At 31.6% G+C, this 21,809-nt stretch overlaps 2 protein-coding genes across 2 annotated transcripts; both read right to left on the reverse strand.

Moving 5' to 3' along the window:
• Window positions 1–468: 468 nt before the first annotated feature.
• Window positions 469–5,727, reverse strand: LOC132733299 (uncharacterized). The gene is made up of 4 exons (XM_060719919.1): window positions 5,597–5,727; window positions 2,099–2,227; window positions 1,595–1,754; window positions 469–866 (listed from the first exon to the last, which is right to left on the reverse strand). Exons 1-4 carry the CDS (start codon window positions 5,597–5,599, stop codon window positions 790–792), a joined length of 369 nt encoding a protein of 122 aa, XP_060575902.1. The 5' UTR covers window positions 5,600–5,727; the 3' UTR covers window positions 469–789.
• A 5,855-nt stretch (window positions 5,728–11,582) lies between these two features.
• On the reverse strand, window positions 11,583–14,461 carry LOC132733298 (uncharacterized). The gene is made up of 4 exons (XM_060719918.1): window positions 14,311–14,461; window positions 13,319–13,447; window positions 12,817–12,976; window positions 11,583–11,974 (listed from the first exon to the last, which is right to left on the reverse strand). The coding sequence occupies exons 1-4, from the start codon at window positions 14,311–14,313 to the stop codon at window positions 11,898–11,900; spliced, it is 369 nt and encodes a 122-aa protein (XP_060575901.1). The 5' UTR covers window positions 14,314–14,461; the 3' UTR covers window positions 11,583–11,897.
• Between the last annotated feature and the right edge of the window lie 7,348 nt (window positions 14,462–21,809).

Raw genomic sequence — 21,809 nt, forward strand, 5'->3', positions numbered from 1 at the left:
GCAAATTTTGATTGAAACACTTGTCTCTTACAATGATTAGTTTCACAATAGATACACTGAATGAACTCTTTTCCGTCTGAATTATTTCATGCGTTCATGTGCCACAGTGTAAAAAGAAGAAAACATTCTGACTGACAACCTTTGCCAAAAGAAAAGAACAAAAAAAAAATATACATAGCTAAAAGGTAAGTGGCACCTAGTTTTAAAATCACTTTTTCAATGATTACTCAAAAAAGGTGGGTATAAGTATAAAACGATCAAGCGTACACAATCTTACATATAGCTCACAAATGGCAAGGTATTGTCATCAGATACGTTATGCAATTAATAGTGAAGCATGGTTCACTTAAAGTACACGCCATAAAGTCATTTTAATGAGAAGCAATAAAGACTATCAAAAAATTATCCTCCGAGTGCAATATTAGGGATTTCTCCACAACTGAGACAAGAGATAAAACAAACAGCAAATAATATACCTGCATCGCTTTATTTGACTATGACTACAACATGTTTATTGGAAAAGGTAAATAATCATCAGATGATTCATGTTTAATTAGGTATAACTCTCACTCATGGATGTCTTAGAGTGCGTAAATACTAAATTGTAAATCACAATGTTTCAATCATAATTTGATAAAATGTTGCATGGTCATATGTTATTCGTTGAAAAATAAATTTTGTTATTTTTAATGAATGCATAAACAAGAAACTTCCAGAAGGAATGAAGCAGCCTGTATTTAACTAAGAATGAAGCAGTCTGTATATCCGGTATATTGAACAATATGGTAACTAGTTAGAACGTCCACATTGAGGTATGACTTGAGCTACTTTAGCGTCAAATGCCTCTTTTGTTATAACTCCATGATCTGTAAAAGATAAAAGTAACAGTAATTTGAATAAAAATTAAATTTTGCAACAAAGTCAATCTTTAGGATTCATGATATTTCCAAAACAAAATGGTTTGTTGGACAAAAATATTTGTTGCATGATATTTTCTTACAAAATATAAAAAAGAGCGAAAGGACATATATGAAACAATTGGTTTTATAGATTCTTTTAGAAAAGTGTGCAAATATTTTCATAACGCATTTAGCTGTATCTTAAGTGAAATATTAAAAATGTAATAACAATTTCTGTTAAATCTGTTACTTACTTTGCATTTTATTACTTAAAATTCATTCTGAATTATGTGTAAAAATATGAAAAACAAGATCAACAAAGAAAGGCGGCGTTCAATGAACCCAACATGTTCCGTGTTTTGAAAGTGCATAGAGCTTTTATCATCTGCTGTGTGTAGTGTACAAAGTCATTGTCTAAATTTTGACAAAAATACTCTCAAAAATCATTGATGAAATATGTTTGTATTTTGTATTCTTGCTACGCGTTTAAAAACATAATTCGTCCTTAAAATAACAGCAAAAACGTTTGTACTGGAACCTTTTTTTCTATTCAAGTACAAATTTTAATAGAGACTCCCGAGGGTCGACATTTACGTAATGGAAATATTTTTTTGTAGTTTCCTTTAAAATACCTACCGTTAGATATAGCATTATACCTTTTAATATTCATCTAAAGCAATTAAATATACTCAGACCTGTCACTACATCAAGATCCTTCAACACAGATGCTGGTATCTTGTCAATACCAAGAACACCAAACAGTTCTCCCTGGCTTATTTTACCATCAAGGTCGGCATCGTACGTATTGAAATGGCATGGGTTTTCTGGTAGCTTGACGGTGTATTTGGACCCCACCTGCAGAAAAAATGATTTTAAGAAATGAACTGTGTGCAAATCGTATAAATGGAGGGAGTGAGGATAGCGCGTTCAAGTACATTACTTTTTGGTTATGAATCAAAATAACTTTAATGATTCATTACAATAACTAGATCAAATTCATTTGTATGAATTACTTTCAATAATCTAGTACTTCTTCTCGTTTTTTTCTAAATTCGTACATATCTTCACCACCAGCAGCATAAATAAATGAAGAAATTAACAGTATACAGAAATATATCTCATATAAGCAATTGTGCAAATAATATTATCATAAGATATACCACGGTAAAATACTGTTAAAATGATAATTGATATCGTACCAGTTGTATGTTTTCAGATCTTTCCACTGCCCTCTTTCTGTTACAGCTGTGAGAACCACCGTGACAATTTCTGTCACAACCATCTACATACCAAAGACAAGCAAGCAGAATAATAACGAGCTTAGGATTCTGAAACAGAAAGATGACCTCAGAGATGAACAAAAAAAAAGACCAAAACATTTTCATATCCCGAGATGTAAGTAATGTTTCATTCTATTTCTTCTGTTTGGTTGCAAGAGTATAAAAATCTAAAATATGACACTTCAATGAAGGATCCTTCTTTAAATTTTTCTCAAGTCTTGTTTGACTAAAATATTCTCATTATGAATGTTGTACATTTTATATATATGGTAGTCAAATTTCTTCTTGCTATTTAGAGTCACATCTAGTGTAACACCGTAAAAATTAGACAATATTTATCTTGAATGATATTGTTGCTTATCAATTGTTCAATGTCATACATTTTTTTTTCTAAAATTAGTGCTCGCCAATTTTTTAAGCCAATCACCGACGATGATTTTTCAAATTTTCAGGTTTCAAATCTTAATAGAACAGATTTTATATAAACTGGACGTTTTATATTATAAAACGCAAGTGGAAGGAGCTTAGTTTCGAAGAGCGCTGAAGTGCAATATACGCATGTGCAGAGATCTTTAAGTTTAATCCTCCTACTAATCAAAATTTATGCATCATGTTTTTTCCGTACACGCACATTTATATCGTCACTACGGCATATAATTTAAAAAAAGAGGTTCATTGAAATGAAACAGGCAAAATAACAGTAAAAATGTTTTATTACTTATAAAACCCTAAGTCAATTACAATTAATTAATACAATTACTTTACACATTGATCAGTGTCCACATTTACTTATATTTCACTTTGACCTTATCAAATGCTGTAAATGATGCAGGAACTCGCAAATTTGCCTCATTTATTTATACAATTATCAATAAGATATATAATTTTTTTGTTTATTCCAAAACGTTCTCTTCCAGTGTTTCACAATTGATAAAATTTCGAAATCTTCATTGAAGAATTGAAGCAGTTCTTGGTCGAGGATATCGAAATCACCGCTATCATTTTGTCTGATTTACCTTGACAGAATGCGGGAATTAGCTATGCTGAACACGTGACCCGAAAATGTGTACCGCTACCGCTTCCAAATATGGTTATCATTCGGAACTGCCTCGGCTATTATCTATAATATTAACCTCGGAAACAATACGGATTGAAAGTAGTTCTACCACGTGGTTTACAGATGTAAACAGAAACAGAGATAATGTAAAACGAATGTATATATTTGAATTCCGGTACTCTTATGCTTGAAAATATGTCTGACAACAATTTGTAATTTAAATATGCCTACAGATGTTCAATTTTAAATAAATCCGACCAAATGTCAATAGGTTGGCTCTTTGTACTTTCGGTTACTACAGCCATATTAGTAAATATATAAATAATGTATTGTTTGCTTTTGTACCTATTAATTCACTTATTTTAGGTGGACTTTTACTACATATATTGGAAATAAACTTGTCAACAACTCCCAGCATTAAGTTACTATTTGTTTACATGTTTAGTTTCTTAGCGTAGGTTAGACCGGAAAACCACATCCGCTTATTGTGTTCGAGGTCCTTATCCGAAGACTGACGGAAAGGGCCGAGTAGTTGCGATTTTATGGTTATATAGGATATCGTGTGACGTCACGCGGTGTGATGGGCGGCAAAAAATTGGGCGGAGCACTAAGCCGGTTAGAGTGCCTATTGGATGTTCTTCGTAAATAAGAAAGCTACAGTCGCTTCCTAAGCTCCGCTCATGTTTAGCTTTCTTATTTACGAAGAACACCCAATATGGACTCTAACCTATACATAACAAAATTACATCCAAGTACGATTTTGTGTCAAGATAACTAGAATTATCATAAATTTATTACATGCTTTTCAGTGGAAAATGAAATTACATTTCATAATTTTCACAGTGAAATTACATTTGATAATTCTATTGTTTCCAGGCTATATTTGAATGAGGATGAAAATAATATTTCATAACTAAATAGAATTATCAACAGCAATGTATACATTTCGTCCTATGTAAATTTTGCTTCTTCAGGGAAGCAAGTACATGACTGCATACATTGTGTAAACATGTCTTAAAATCACTAAAAAAGCATGAAATAAATCGAAAATGTGTTTGCTTTGCAGGTAAGATTGAAATATATTTCACTCATGAACAACAGTTATTATATTTAAACTCGTGTCTACGCCACTCGTGAAAATATTGCATCTGGTGATTACTCAGAAATACATTTCAATTTTACATGCAAAACAAACAAATATCCGCTATATCTTAAATGCTCATTTACGTTATAAACAGGTAAACAGGATTTACTTTTTTTTTAAGTTTATTGGCTGAAATGTTATTATTGCTTAGCCAAAGAAATTTAGAATTGATACTCTATTAAAGATAAAGAAAGTATGTTTCATTACATTGCTCAGGTCATAACGATTTGAAGCTTGCACCCAAATTCAAACAAAGAAACAAATAAATAAATAAATAGAATGAAATATAAATAGGTGCACTAAATTAATGTTAAAAACCCGCTTGCCTCAATAAGCACACCACGACATTTATACTCAATCGAGAGTACATCTCAAATATTTTAATTCTATCATGTAAAAGTATTTCGTACTTTACAGAATGAAATAAATTATAAATGACGTATGCGACATTTTAGCTATCTTTAAAGATCCTGTAACTCATTCTTTTTATGGTTTTGTATCATAAATGTGTTGCTAAATTGAAGATGTATCAATATTGTAAGTTCCAAAAGCATTATTTGTAACGATATAACCTAATTTACATTTCATGTAAATAAAGGGAGGTAATTTGAAATTTATTTTCGATAAAGCCTTAGCAAATTTTTTCCATTCAGATATGAATGCATATATGCCACTGATTACTTATAATGCGTATAAACATTTTATAAAAATAAACATATATACTATTTTACTTAAGTGTTATTACATTATTGATAAAAACATACAGAATCTTTTAAGATTTAATATGCTGAAATTTTCTGTTAGAAAATATTGATAGATTATATGAACCGCGTCACGACAAAACCAACGTAATGCGTTTGCGACCAGAATGGATCAAGACCAGCCTGTGCATCCTTGCAGTCTGATCAGGATTCATGCTGTTCGCTACTTGTAATATGGTTGGTAAGCGAACGGCATGGATCCTGACCAGACTGTGCGGATGCGCAGACTGGATTGGATCCATGCTGGTCGCAAGCGCACTATGTTGGTTTTGTCGTGACGCGGCTGATTTAAGCTACGCAGCCTCTTTGTAAGTATGAAATATATATTTTTTTTATTTTAAAAAAGTAAGTATATAAAGTTTAAATATGAATATAATGTGACATTAAAAATGTTATATATATCATAATATATAAATAAATAAATTCAAACTCAATAAATGATTTATAAACCTTACCATTTTGTTGTTTCTCCTCAAAACAGATCTCTCAAGAAAATGTGCGAATATGGCGAATGCAACAGCAAGTGTGGTACAAAAGTCTTTGCTGCGTCCTTTTATTTAGATTACACGGAAGTTGCCGTCTAACAAACGCCAATGATTATACTTTCTTAAAACATGAAAAAAAATCTTCTAAGAAAAGTCTCGATTGTTATATGTCAAGCACAGCCTACTTTATTTGTCATATAAAGTGAGAAAGCATTAACCACATAAACAAATACGTTATTTGCTGATTGAGCAATATATATGATATAATTATGTAAGGTTATGCATAATTTTTCTCAAAAAATGTGATAAAAAATCGGTGGCCAATTTGCGATTCATCGAATTGCACAGCAAGATCATGCATCGTAAACATTCACCGGTGTAGTTGATCAGACTCTTTATTGTGTGTAGCTCATTTATTAAACTATACGTTTTTCAGCTTCAAAAAAAATTGTTATAAAAATCCAAACAGGGCAAAATTATAACACAACGGGGAAACTTAGGACAATTCAAACATCTCTTGACTGAAGAAAAGAAAGTTTTCCGTATGCAAATGGTCAAAGGTATTTAATGTGTCGAAAGTTTTGCTTCCAAATATTTAATAATATAATTATTATGCTCATCGAGTAAAATACTTTTATTGCAGAAATTATTTAAATCTTGTTAATTCATGTAAATTAGTAACTATTACCGACTCAGTATTAATCATAAATCATGGCAACGTGGCGAGATGACATAATGCAAAAGTCACTTCTCCGGCACAAATGCACATATATTTGCTGACCATTATCAACATCGTCTTAATATCTGAAAAAGTGATCCCTCGGAAGCACTAAAACAGAAAAAAAAATGAAAATTGCAGACTTGCTTTGATTGAGTCTGTACATGAGGGATGAAAATGTGCATCATCCCTCACGCCCCTTAGCACCAGCTTGGGCTTTGTTGAATTCTCAACACTTAAAATTGCTGGACTCAATAATCCTGAAAGAAAAGAATAACAACATTGAAATGAAGTACGGGACAATTTTTTACGGCTGCCACACAGCACTGGACACCTGCGGTTGTAATGTATAAATACATGTATCTGGAAAAAGTGAGACCTCAAAAGCATTAAAACAGAACAATTACATGTGAATTGTAGGCTGGGTTAAGACTGCAATCGACTTTGTGTTAGAAAATAACGGCACACATTGAAGACATATATAAAGGCAAAATTCTTGAACGTAATCAGGGCATTAGAGTCATGCGTCAAATTTTGGGTTTAATCCTGACATTATGTCACCGGCTGCATATCGAGACCACTGGGCTCGTCAGCATCTACGTTCGATTCGGGCAGAGTAGACTAACGTCCGTTTTATATCAACTCATGTCTCTTGAATAAGTCTTTGCCTGCACATTTAACATACGGAAAGTACCTTGTTAAACTGGCGATTTACTATCTGGTGAATTGTTTGGGATGTACTTTCAATGCCGAATAACAAAAAAAAATGTGTTACAAATCATTTGAAATACTGCAAGTCTTTTGCACAAAAAATGTTTTCAAACACTTAATGAAGTTTCAAGCAAGATTTTTTGTTCATTGAAATTAATTCAGTTTGTAACAAGACACTTTATCATATGTCTTTCGTAATAAGTAATCAAAGTTGTACTTTATGAGATTTACTTCTAGAAATCCTACTTACGATATTTCATGGAATTCCTTTAAATAGTAGATCTTAAGTGTAATTAATTTATAACACTTATCTTAACAACCATACGTTCACCAGTTTTGTACATTTGCTTAATAATTTTTATCTAATCAACGACCCGGATGTTGCAACGGATGTATGATCATAAAGTACTTTCGAGGAATTTCTTTTTAATTATAAAAAGATGTTATATTTTTGGTAGAAGTACTTTAACTGTTTATACTTGTTTGATTGACTTCAACTAACGCCCACGCCTCTAAGCACCCGCATAGACAGGACACTACTTTAGAATAAAATATGATATAAAAAACATCACTCGATAATAAGGTAACCGTCAATTTGACTTTTATATACCATTCCATGAAAAACATCGTATGGTCCCCAAATAATGATACATTTGTGCATAAAACGATACAGCAATTGAGGAAACTGAATGAGTGGAATCAGAAGTTATCAAGTCTACTTTTTTGGGCCAGCTTTGGAACTATATAATCTGGTGACAAATCGCACGAGTGAAACAAGAAAAAGATATAATTGATCAACTAGAAATGACACAAACACAACAACGCGAACGTTCGTGTACTATAGTGCATATTTTCGTAAGAACCCTTTTTTAATTTAAAAGAAAAACAAAACATATCAAAACCTCATAAAAAAGTGACAATTCTTAATGCAATATCATTGATCAACCAGTCAAAGTAGTTTTGATTGTTTTACTAGTTAACAAATATTATATTTATGTAAACCTTTTATGACATTTTATACAAATGTATAAGTAAATTTCAGAAAACACGAACGACCTTGTGAATGTTTTCGAAAACGAATTCCAAAGTTTGCACCTTGTGCAACTGGTCCTAACTGGCATCTACAACCCCATACACTATTTATACAATATATATATATAAAAATTAAAAAAAGTTATGTATTTCATTTCTAATAAAAATGGCATTTCGTATGGTAGTTAATATTACCATAATTTCTTTGAAACAATTTCATATAGGTCCGAACCAATTACTTACATGTATAAAAAATTTCAAATCATTCCGTCACATAATTATAGTCTTTTCTTGCGCAAATTGACTCAAAAATGAAAAACATTGCAACGCTTTTTACTTAAACCGAGCTAGGAATGGTAACAAAATAAATCTATTTTTTGTTTAACTCTGTGACGTTTATTTATCATTTTTTGCACATTTTCCATTTTAAGTGCAATATTTAGTCTACGTAAAGATACATTTTTCAATTTTTTTTCTTTTTACTTTTTGACCTCAGTAGATTAGATTAATTGTTTTTCCGTGGCCGAGTGGTTAAGGTCGTTGACTTCAAACCACTTGCCCCTCTTCGCTGTGGGTTCGAGTCCCGACAGGGACTTTGAATTCTTTCATGTGAGGAAGCTATCCAGCTAGCTTACGGAACGTCGGTGGTTCTACTCAGGTACCCGTTCGTGAATGAAATAATGCACGGAAGGGCACCTGAGGTCTTCCTCCACCAGTAAAGCTGAAACATCGCGATATGACCAATACTGTGTCGATGTGACGTAAAACCCAAAAACAAACAAACAATTCATTGTATTTCTATGTGTCAAAATACGACAGTTTTCAGTACGATGAAAGTGAAACATAAATCGTTCTTTCATACGCCTTTTTACGTGCATTTACCTCACTTCAAATAAAAAGTATGTGTCTTCTGCAAACATAGTGTTGTCATTTGTTTTTTCGAATAAAGAAACCAGTTTTGTAATGCGATTAAGTTCAATCGGTGTATGCATATTTTATTTCCGTTAATGTACCCCTGCGATTGCACTTTTTGTTTTACAATAAAAATTCTTATTATCACTTATGTTGATGTGAATTAACTAATTATTCTACTTTATGGCAATGTATATTGAACAATATGATTTCAGTTTAAGTTCGAAAATCCGTATTTTACAGTTCCAAAAGTGCCATTTTCGTTTTCGAACAATTAAACTATTTTTTGTTAAATATATATACAAATGTAGTTGTTTTTTTTTATTTTGTTTATTCAATTATGGATGAAAATATAGAGATACACTTAAGACAATTCCATAAGGGCGACATTATTTAGCAGTTATATATCAAGTCTCTTTCCTGATGAAAGTGTAATTTCCAGGAAAACAGGAAAGACGTTCATTTATTTAAAAATACTATTCGTTAATTTTTGTGTTGTTTCTCGTTGCAACTTTAAACATGTAAAAGCGTTGCAACTTTATACATGTAATAACAGCTATCACTTTTAAAAAAACTAACTTACTTAGTATTGTACCTCGTTTGACCTCGCTAAAACGCTTCAAGCCTACAGAACAGTTGGGCATACTTCCTGACCATGAAACAAGGGAATTTCTCTGCAAGGTTTCCCGATCAGGCAGCAAAAGACAAAATCCTTCCAGATCGGGAAGTTTATTGGCCTATCTTTACAAAGTTCAGGACAAGAGCCACCGCCGGGCGGGGGCAACGCTCGACTTTTCACTTTTTAAACGCAAACATAGAAAGGTTTGTACATATCTCAACGTTTCCTTTTTATAAATTTAGTTGGTCTGTCTTGTCATATTAGTTATATTTATCAATTTTGTATATATATATATATATATATATATATATATATATATATATATATATATAATATATATATATATATATATATATATATATATATATATATATATATATATATATATATATATATATATATATATATATATGAATAGAAACATGACGCAATTTCTAAAAATAGAAACTTAGAGCAATTCCTATATATAGAAATATGACGCTATTTCTAAAAATAGAAACATGACGCAATTTCTATAAATAGAAACATGACGCAATTTCTATAAAAAGAAACATGACGCAATATTTAAAAAAAGAAATATGACGCAATTCTATAAATAAAACATCAAGGTCAAGGTTTGTGTGGTCTACTGAAAGGTCTTGTCTCAAGGGTTGTTGTGGCCAAGTATGAAGACAATACACCAAAAAATAAAAAGTTATGATCCAGGTACAAGTTTGCAGACGGCAACGGCAACGGCAATGGCAACGGCAACGGCAACGCCGACCTGACTATAACAATACCTCTACTTTTTTTCAAAAAAAAAAGTCGAGCTAAAAAATGCATGGCCACTGCATATCTGTTTCACTTCAAATTGAATTCCACCATTTAGTGCAGAAAAGATAAATCTAAAATGCTACCGAATCATTTTCTTTTAGATACATCTACAATCAAAATAAACTGAAAATGAGTTTAAGAAAAAAGTTTTAAGATTTTACTTTGAAGTAGCTGCTTCCCGTTTCGGAAACACTGCTTCCTGATCAGACATCCAGCAAATATTCACCATTAAATATTTCCCGTTTTGGAAGTTTTTTTTTCTTTATCTTAGTGCGTTCTATTCTGAGTAAACCGCAGGGTTTCCGCTGATTTTCTTAAAAACCTATTTATCACCAAGTCTAAATATTTTACATACTGATTAGCTATTACTAGTAGATGACCCCTATTGTTTTTGGAGTCACTTTGTCAAAGGTCAATGCCACAGGGACATAAATGTCTCATTATCTTCAAAACCACTTGCTTTCAAGTATTTGTGTTTCACATTTAGTTTTTGTGTTTCACCTTTTAATCGATCATCACTTGTAGATGAACCCTATAGATTGAATTTCAGAATTATCTCCGTTCATTATCTTAAAAACGATTCATCGGTATGTTTTTTTTTTAATTTCAGGTATTGATTAGTTATAACTAGTAGATGACCCCTATCGATTCTGGGGGTTTTAGGTCAAAGGTCACATGTACTTTAAATGTCAAATGGTTTCAACTCATTATCTTCAAAACTACCTTATTTCAAGTGAAACCGACATTGTAAAGGACAAACAGTGACCTGTCGTTTAACTGGTTAAATGTACGAACAACAAACACGATGCCTAAAAGATCACGGCCACATAGCTGAAAGGTAAATGACAACTACTTTTAAAATCTACACATAGAGGTGGGTGTAAGAAAAAAAACGATCAAGCAAACTAAAAAAGACGCACACCATCTTACATAAAGCTCACAAACTGTCAAGGTATGGCTACCTACGGTATCAGTTACGTTTTGCACTTATGTCAATGACTTTCAAGTGATTGAAGCATGGTTCACTTAAAAAACACGCCATTAAGGCGTTTATTGAAAAGCAATAAGGACTATCAAAGAATCAACCAACGAGTGCAAACATAAAGGATTTGTCCAAAACTTAGACAAGAGAAAAAATAAATAAAAAACGGTACTATATCTGCATCGCTTTATTTGATTATGATTACAACATGTTAAATGATCATCAGATGCAATATCTTTCAGTGTTTAACTCTCACTCATGGATGTTGCCACAAATGTATTTGTTTTTCCAATAAAAGTGTGGGTGTGTTAATACTGAATTGTAAAATAAAAATTTTCAATCATATTTTGATAAAATGTTGCATGGTAATATGTAATTCATTAGAAATATTTTGTACATAGTCATTTTTCATGGATGCATACAATAGAAACTTTAATTAGGAATTGAGCCGTCTGTATATCCGGTGTATTGAACAACATGGTAACTAGTTAGAACGTCCACATTGAGGTATTACTTGAGATACTTTGGCGTCAAATGCCTCTTTTGTTATAACTCCGTGATCTGTAAAAGATAAAGGTAACATAATTTGAATAAAACATAACTTGTGAAACAAAGTAATTCTTTAGGATTCTTGATATTTCCAAAACAAAATGGTTTGTTGAACATAAATATTTGTTACATAATTTTTTCTTATAAGATTGTTAAAAAGGATGGAAATGATTGGAAATAAGAAGTTGTAAAACAGCCATTAAAATGAAAAAAGAAAAAAAGCGGAAGGACATATATGAAACAATTGGTTTTAAAGATTATTTTAGATAATTGTACAAATATGTTTATAACGCATTTAGGTTTATCTTTAGTGAAATATTAACAATGTATTAATAACCATTTCTATTTCCTTGCATATTATTACTTAACTTCACTCTGAATTATTTGTAATAAAATATGAAAAACAAGATCAACAAGGAAGGGCGGCGTTCAATGAACGCAACATGTTCCGTATTTTGAAAGTGCATTGAGCTTTTTTCATCTGCTGTGTGTAGTGTACAAAGTCATTGTCTAAATTTTGTCAAAAAAATACACAAACAAAAAACATTGATCAAATATGTTTGTATCCTCAGAACGAATTGCGAACGAGGTTATTGCATTATTGCTACGCGATTGAAAACATAATTCGTTCTTAAAATAACAGCAAAAACGTTTGAACTGGAACCTCTTTTTCTATTCAAGCACAAATTTGACAACTTTTAAATAAGAGAGACAGTCTATTATAAAACTCTTCCGAGGGTCAACATTTACTTAATGGAAACATGATTTGTTTGTTGTTTCCTTTTAAATACATGCCATTAGATATAGCAATATACCCTTTAATCTTCATCTAAAGCAATCAAATATGTTCAGACCTGTCACTACATCAAGATCCTTCAACACAGATGCTGGTATCATGTCAATACCAAGAACACCAAACAGTTCTCCCTCGCTTATTTTACCATCACTGTCGGCATCGTACGTACTGAAACTGCATGGGTTTTCTGGTAGTTTGACGGTGTATTTGGACCCAACCTGCAGAAACAAATTATGCCTTTTCAATATTACATTTGCAAAAGATTAAATGAAAGCAAGTGTGTGCAAAAGCCGCTTTAAAGTACATTTTTTTGTTTGGGTTATTAATCAAAATAACTTTAATGATTAATTACAATAACTAGATCAAAGAATAACGTTCAATTATGTAGTTCTTCTATTCATTTTTTTTCTTCTAAATTGGTACTTATTTTCATCTAGCATAGAAAAAAGAAAATAAAAGTAGACAGAATTATACCTACATAAGCGATTCATATGCAAATCATATTATCATACGGTATACCACTGTAACATTCCGTTAAAATTATTATGGAATTATCGTACCAGTTGTATGTTTTCAGATGTTTCCACTTCCCTCTTGTTGTTACAGTTGTGTGAACCACCGTGACAAGTTTTGTTACAACCATCTACATACCAAAGACAAGCAAGCAGAATAATAACGATCTTAGGATTCTGAAACAGAAAGTTGAGCTCAGAGATGAACAAAAAAAGACCAAAAAATGTTTATATCCCGAGAAGTAAGATATATTTCATTCTAGTTCTTCTGTCCGTTTGCAAGAGTATAAAACCCCAAAATATGCAACATCAATGAAAAAAAAACTTCCTTAAATTTCTCTCAACTTTAATTGGACTTGGTATATACATATATATCATAAGAAGAATTTTAAAGTCAATTAATAAATATATATTGTTAGTTCTAAAAAGCATTATTTGTAACGAAAACACCGAATTTACATTTCATGTAAATAAAGGAAGGTTATTAGAAATTTATTTTCTATAAAGTATAAGCCAATTTTTTTATTATATCATTATATTCTACTGATTTCATATACTGAGGTTAAGCATTTAAATTACATATATAACATATTGTGTGATCTGTCTGGAAATTGTTTTTGAAGAATAATTATATACATATATAAAATTCCACCTCGTTAGTGTTGGAGCATCTTCAATCACAACATACAGAATCTTTAAAGATATAATATGCTCAAATTTTATTTTAGAAAATATTGATAAATGATATGCTACACAGTCTCTTTGTAAATATGAAATAACCATTTTTTTTCTTTTCACAAAAAGTAAGTATATGATGTTCAAATATGAATATAATATGGCAGTGTTTTTTAAAGAAAGGACGCACTTCATTTAACATTTGTAATAGGCAATTCAGCTCAAAAATAGAAAAAAAAATTAAGCGCCAGCAAGGTATTTATACCTCCTAATATACCCGAAAATATCGTTGTATACTAAATATATTGCATAAATTCAGAATAAATAAATAAATTGAAAATAGATAAACGATTTATAAACCTTACCATTTTGTTTGTTACTCCTCAAAACCGATCTCTCAAAAAATTTGCAAATATGGCGAATGTAACAGCTTATGTGATAAAAAAGCCTTTGTCGCGTCCTTTTATTTAGATTACACGGAAGTTGCCGTCTAACAAACACCAATGATTATACTTTCTTAAAAATTCTTCTAAGAAAAATCTCGATTGTTCGTTTTCAACACATTTTACTTTATTAGTCATTTAAAAGCGTCAAGTACATATACAAATGCGTCTTTTGCTGATTATGCATATGATAATATAATGTTTTATCTATTTATAAGATATGTATGCAAACAGATTGTAGATAATAACGCGAGTGATCAGCCAAGTGACATAAAAAGCATTTAATACCTATGTTACTATATATACATGTAGTAACAAAATATAGGGTGTTTCAGGGTCATTATGGAACATGACTTAGTCATGTGTAAATAGATACTATGTGCTTTATTTAAACATGTATTTTTAACATTTTGTAATAAATGAATACTCTGTTACATGTAGTCCCGTGTGACTGGATATTGTTCGGTTGTCAGTGACCTCCACATTACCTTGTTGATCGTTCCTTTCATATATTACCGTATTTTTGCAAGGTAAACAGCCGTTACAAAGCTCGGAACAATGATGTGTCTATGGCAATTTGTCATTTATTTTGTTATCAAGAAGCGCAGTTTTGGCAGTAATTCAATTGAACAAATCTAAAAATTCATTTCAATGTCATCGAAGCTGCCTAGGAATGGCATTAATGACTTTATTCAGTTTTTAACTTTTTGAATATAAATAAGTTAAAACAACAATTTCGTTTTTATCACTGTATTTCATAAATGATCATAATTTGCCAATTAAAAACGACATATGATCCCAAAGTACAAAATGTCTGTGCACTAAAAAGAAAATTATAGGCGAAAGAGAAAACATAAATAATATAGAATTTGAAAGATTGTCAGATGTATTGAACGCTGCATATTACAGACATTGAACGCTGCATATTACAGACAAGCTGTCATAAGACAAATCTAAAAAGCAAGCAAAATATCCTAAAAGTGATTTTACAGTATTTCAGTAGGAATACTTGAACCAACCAGTACTATTATCAAAATGACTATTTCTTTAACTAAAAGCATTGCTTGCAAAATTTATTCAGTCCATGATACATGAAAAATGCCTGTGTGTCTGGTATATAATATTTATTTCCAGATTTTTTTACATGAGGTACAATTTGAGACACCCTGGCATGAATTTCTTTGGTATTAAAACTCTTTCGATGTACAAAGAGAATACATTGTTTTTGTTGTAAATTATATATAATTTTCATAGTTTTTATAAAACAAAATTTTAAAAAAGTTTGTTAAATTAGTAAGTATTATCAACTCACAATAAATCATAAATCATGACAACGTGGCAAGATGTCACTTCCCCTGCACAAATGCACAGATATTTTCTGACCAACATCAACATCGTCTTAATATCTGTAAAATTGTCCCTTGGAAGCATTAAAAACAGCAAAATTACATGCAAATTGCAGAATAGGTTTGATTGAGTCTGTACATGACGGATAATGAAAATCCCTCACGCCCCTAGCATCTGCTTGAGCTTTTCTAAATGCTCAGCACTTAAAAGTGCTGGACTCAATGATCTTGAAGGAGAAGAATAAGAACACTGAAATGAAGTACGGGGAAACTTTTGACGGCTGCCACACAGCACTTTACATCTGCTGTTTTGATGTATCTGAATAAGTGAGACCTCGAAAACATTAAAACATCAAAAAAACATGTAAATTGCAGTCTAGGTTAAGACTGATATCGACACCGCGGTAGAAAAGAACGGGACACATTGTAGACATATCAGAAGGCAAAATTCTTCAATGTGTTCAGGGCATAAGAGAGACGTGCAATTTTGGGTTTTATCCTGACATCACGTCAACGATTGCATATCTAGACCACTTGGCTCATCTACGATTTACACGGCCAGAGTTGACTTACGTCATTTTCAGTTTAACTACAAAGATTGTAGGATGCGCGTGTACAGGTGCAAAGGTGTAATATTATTTGGCTATGTTGTCGTCCAGAGGGATCATTAGTGGCATTTTGGTGTGAAGTACCGTTGAACAGCAAGTCAGCAAGTCGCACAACAGAACCTTGGCGCGGCAAAATATCAGCAGGCCATCTTGTTGCAAGTCACGTCTCTTGACTACGCCTTTGCCTGCACATTTAACATGTGAAAAGAACCTTAAATTTTTGTTAAACTGCCGATTTACAAACTGATGACTAATTTGGGAAGGACTTTCCATGCCAAATAATAAAAACAAATATGTGTTACAATTCATTTGAAATATTGCAATCATTTTGCACAAAAATAATTTAAGACACTTAATGAAGTTTCCATCCAGATTTTTGTTTATTAAAATTAGCATAATTTGTAACAAGAAATTTATAATAAGTCTTTCGTGATAAGTAATAAAGTTTGTACTTTATGAGATTTACTTCTGAGAATCCTACTTGAGATATTTCATAGAATTTCTTTAAATAGTAGATACTAAGTGTGATTAATTTATATTACTTATCTTATCAACCATACGTTTTACCAGTTTTTTTAACATTTGTTTAATCTAATCCACGACCGGATGTTGCAACGGACGTGTGACCATAAAGTCCTTTCAACGAATTTCTTTATAATTATAAAAAAATGTTATATTTTTCGTAGAAGTACTATTAAATTTCATAAAAAAGAAATAGCGACATTTCATTAATAAATTGGGTTTCATATCGACTCCAGATCTTATTTTGGTGTCCAGACAACCAAAATGAGTTTAATGAGCATAGAAATATGCAACCTCATTGCGGCGAAATCGGAAGTACAATTTATGTTTGCATAAGAAACTCCGCCTTCAGATCATTCGTACATCAATGTTAAATCAACAAATATGACTTTAAGTAGCAGTCCAAAATTAACGGTATATTTACGCATTGTAACGGATATTTTCATACACATAAAATATATAACTATGCTGTTACAGCCGTCAACAACAACAACAACAAAATTGTGGAATCAAATTAACTTTTGTTCCTGACATCAACTTTTTTAAGAGATGATTATTTTTTCTGAAGCCAAGGCGTGGTGCACCGTGAAGCTTAATTGGTTAAGTGTGTTTGCACAGAAAAATCTTATATTTGTTGTGTTCCGGATAGCAGCTATATAACACCGTAACGTAGAGCATACACGACCTGATTATAGTCTTCATTTGTATGTTAAAAATTGTATACGAACTTTAGTGTTACCGTGGGGTTTTTCATTTAAAATCCTAATTTTTGAGCAATATTTGATTAGATTTACAACAATACTGTTAAAAAATTTGATGAAACTGTAGAATGCTTGGATTTTTGGCCGACGGCAAATATTTGTACAGATTTATTTAATGTAGCTTTAAAATGTTTGATTGACATCAACTAACGCCAACGCCTCTTAGCATCCACTTAGACAGAACACTACTTTAACTACTTTAACATGTTGTTGATAAAAAACAAAAACATCACTCGATAATATCGTAACCGTCAATGTGACTTTTAATTACCATTCCATAAATACCGCATATGGTACCCAAATACGAAAACATTTGTGCATAAAATGATACAGCAATTGAGGAAACTCAATGAGTGGAATCAGAAATTATAAAGTTTGGGTCAGCATTGAAATTTTATGATCAGGAAACAATTCGCACCGATGAAACAAGAAAAAGATTTGATTGATCTACAAGATATGACCCAAACACAACAACGTGAACGTTCATTTGCTTTAGTCCAAATTTTCGTATGCAAACCTTTATTTTAATTGAAAAGAAAAACAAAACAACAACAACACAAAAGTGACAATTCTTAATGCAATATCATTGATCAACCAGTCAAAGTAGTTTTGATAGTTTTACTAGTTAACAAATATTATATCATTGTAAACCCTTTATGACATTTTATACAAGTTAATTTCAGAAATAACGAAAAACCTTGTGAATGTTGTCAAAACAAATCCCAAGTTCGAGCCTTGCGCAACTCGCCCTTACTGGCACGAAAACACGAACAACCACAACCCCATCCACACACAAGACGGATTCATATAATATTTTAAACAAATAAGTACAAAGAGGAATCATATAAAATGCTTATATTACCAAATTTTTTAAGGGAAAATAAAAGTACAAGGTTATTACGCGAAAAAGAGAGGAAAATCGTGCCGAACAAAAATATGTGACTAATAATGCTGTGTGCACGTGTCATCAACACGACTCAATCGTTTGCGACTTCCCACTAAGCCTAATTAAAAGTACAACCTAACACTTTTTGCAATCATTTTGAAAAGAAGAACTGTTTCTATGCACAGTTTTTGTTCCGTTCTTCTTGTAAACAGTCAAAGGTAAAGACAGCCGTGATGACAAAAATCTGGAAACAAAGTGATCCCTCGGAAGCATTAATCACAACATGAAAATTGCAGACTCGGTTTCATGTAATTACATCAGAATTCTTTTTATTACAATGATGTGAATTAACTTATTATTTTACTTCATGATCAACATGATTTAGTATTCATGTGAAAATCCGTTTTTTCAGCATTTTCTGTTCCAAAAATGCCCTTTTCGTTTCCAAAGCAATTAATTAACTATTATTTGTTAAATGTATATACAAATGTAGTTGGTTTTCTCCTTTTTTTGCATGTATACTCAATAATAGATAAAACTATAAAAAATACACTTAAAACAATTCAATAAGGACGACAGTACTTAGCATTCATATCTGACGAGAGTGTAATTTCAAAGAAAACAGGAAAGACGTACGTAAAAATACGACTCACTTATTTATGAGTAGTTTCGCTTAACAACATTATCCACGTAATAACAGCTTATATTCCAAGAATATCAGTTAATAAAAACTAACTTACATAGTGTTGAACCTCATTTTACCTCGCTAGAACGCATCCAGCCTATAAAAAGTTGTTTATACGATGGGTGGAGTTGAGTTTAGGGAGCAGTTACATCAGTCAATCTATAAATAGAATTGGTAAATCTGCATGAGTTCATATTATTTACATTGTGTACCGCTGAATTTCTATATTTATGCAATTTTCTAAAAAATATTGGATGTGAATGATTTAATTAATATATAACGGCCTTAGCCCTTCTCTATATAATTTTGTCGCTGAGAGTTGAGGACACTTCCATTTAAACTATACCGGAAAAGTAACCCCTAAACAATGTTAAACGAGGAATGAAACTTTACCCTTCATGTGCCTGTGTGCATAATTATTGACACACGTCATCCATTTGTGATTTATATATGATAGTTCACAATAAACAAAACATTTGGGTTTGTCTATATTTTCATCATTTCGACCCGCCATATAAAGCGGTTAACGTACGAAGAAGTGCTGACCTAGATCTCGCTTACAATTTAAGTAATTTCCCCGTCATCCTAATGAAGTGGAGCTATTACTTCAGTTCAGATACGCGCACTTCGTTCAATACTCTTAATTATTACTTGCTCGACTTTATAAACAATACATAAATATACAATTTTTTTTTTCAAATGGTCGGCAAATGATGTTGAACACTAAGGCTTCATAACCTCCCTGTACACGCTTCTTTAACTTGGGGACCATACGCCACTTTTTATGGAATGGTACGCAAATGTCACTTTACAGGTTCCATGATACCGCTAAATGAACAAATCTGCGGATGTTTATAAATTCAAAATTTCACCATTTTCATGTTTAAATTAAGACGGCGCTAGGGGCATTTTCCAGTACGGACCATGAACATGTTCAATCAAACCGAACCTGCAACTGTTTCAATTTTGTCGTTTTCGGTGTTCTTTAGGATCTCTGTTTTCCTCTAAAAAATACATTTTTCTTGTAATTATGATATAAACTTACCTTCTGAGAAATTTTATTTAAAGATTATATTTTATTGGAAGTACTATATACACAACAAATAATCTACTTAAAGTATTATTCGCACACTTATTGGTTGTTTCTATATATGTATTCAATAGTACATTTTATACATACAAGTATTTTTATGAAATTCTGAGAAGAAGTTTTCATGTCCTTTTTTTTCCAAAATAGTATTAGAAGTACTCTAAACAAATTAATGAAACAATTTTTGTATGAAATTCTTAACATTTTAATAATATTAGACTAAGATATGCTTGAAATCCAGGCAATAAAATGGAAAACTTAAAGAACACCAAAATAAGACTCGCGGGTAGATTGAACATGTTCTTGGACCGTAGTGGTAAATGCAAACTACCATCCACATTCTTTACCAACGGCTTAACAGAACTTAATGATTAAAAATGTTATGGTTTACATTACGAGCAGATGTGTTCATGCGGCGGTTCATGTATGATTTAAGGCACAAGCAGGCATCTATATAGAACGACATCTCTTTCGTAATCTAGTTAACAATCGAAAACATATTTAAAAGTACAAAGTTCATGACGGGATTTGAACCCAAAGCGGGAAGAGACAAGTGATTTAAGTCAGCGACCTGAACCACTCGGTCTGGGATAAAACTGGTCATGTCAACAATCTGTGAAAGTTAAAACACCAAACAATCTAACCTTCCAAAAAAGTTCTGCGGCATCTAAACGTTTAAAGTTATGTCTCTATCTTAGAGAGTACTTTATACATTTTATTTATCTCTGCGTAAAATGGAAGTGCAAAGGATAGGGCTACAATATGTGTATGGCAACCATATCGTAACGATTTGAAATACGAACAAAATGGTCGTTGCGTTATCTTTTTATATTTGAATGTCATATGCAGTTAGCTTTATTTTAATCTATAAAAAGTTATTGATGAAAACTTTTCACCACTAGTACATGTATAATAGTGTATAGAATGTAAAAAGATCTGCTCTTTATAACATGTTTGTCATAAATTTCTTGTCCTACGTGATTGCTATTTTGATAATTGTTTAAAGCGATGCTTTGCGGATGTTGCAGATTTCATTGTCTTTCATTAATAGACTAAAACAAACCTTATCTGCAATTATTATCACTTTTGATTTAAAGAACGCTCAAATCGTCATTATTTTGTGTGCTTGTCTTTGGTTTGTAGACGCTTGCAACAGAAGTTGTATGTAGTAGCTTTTGTTCAAGTAATGTAAATTGTTCATGGAAAGGGGCACTACTTGATATATTACAGGGAACGAAATATACGAGTAAATCGGTATGTGACCATTTTCTTATTTTTTATGATCACAAAGTTGAATTATGTATTATATAAATTATAAGGAGAAAGTTAACTGTAAGTAAATGACCGTTATTTAGCCCATCACAATTAGATGTCAGTTTCATCGAAGAAAATTAATGTCTCTCAAATTGATCTGAAATTATTTATTCCGCACAATATTTATTTTCTAACAGTTCATTTCAAAACAGTTGGAATATTTCGCTTTCTCTACAAATCAGCTTACAATACATTATCACCATAATCAT

This window comes from Ruditapes philippinarum, unplaced genomic scaffold (genome assembly GCF_026571515.1).
Source record: "Ruditapes philippinarum isolate M1 unplaced genomic scaffold, ASM2657151v2 ctg1559_1_1_1_1, whole genome shotgun sequence".
Lineage (NCBI taxonomy): Eukaryota > Metazoa > Mollusca > Bivalvia > Venerida > Veneridae > Ruditapes > Ruditapes philippinarum.

Bases quoted from the DNA above. Each gene is read 5' to 3' on its own strand.
- LOC132733299 (XM_060719919.1), bottom strand. The intron at 1,755-2,098 runs GTACGATATCAA...TTTTTTCTGCAG, and splicing joins GATCTGAAAACATACAACTG to GTGGGGTCCAAATACACCGT. The intron at 867-1,594 runs GTCTGAGTATAT...TATCTTTTACAG, and splicing joins GGATCTTGATGTAGTGACAG to ATCATGGAGTTATAACAAAA.
- LOC132733298 (XM_060719918.1), bottom strand. The intron at 12,977-13,318 runs GTACGATAATTC...TTGTTTCTGCAG, and splicing joins CATCTGAAAACATACAACTG to GTTGGGTCCAAATACACCGT. The intron at 11,975-12,816 runs GTCTGAACATAT...TATCTTTTACAG, and splicing joins GGATCTTGATGTAGTGACAG to ATCACGGAGTTATAACAAAA.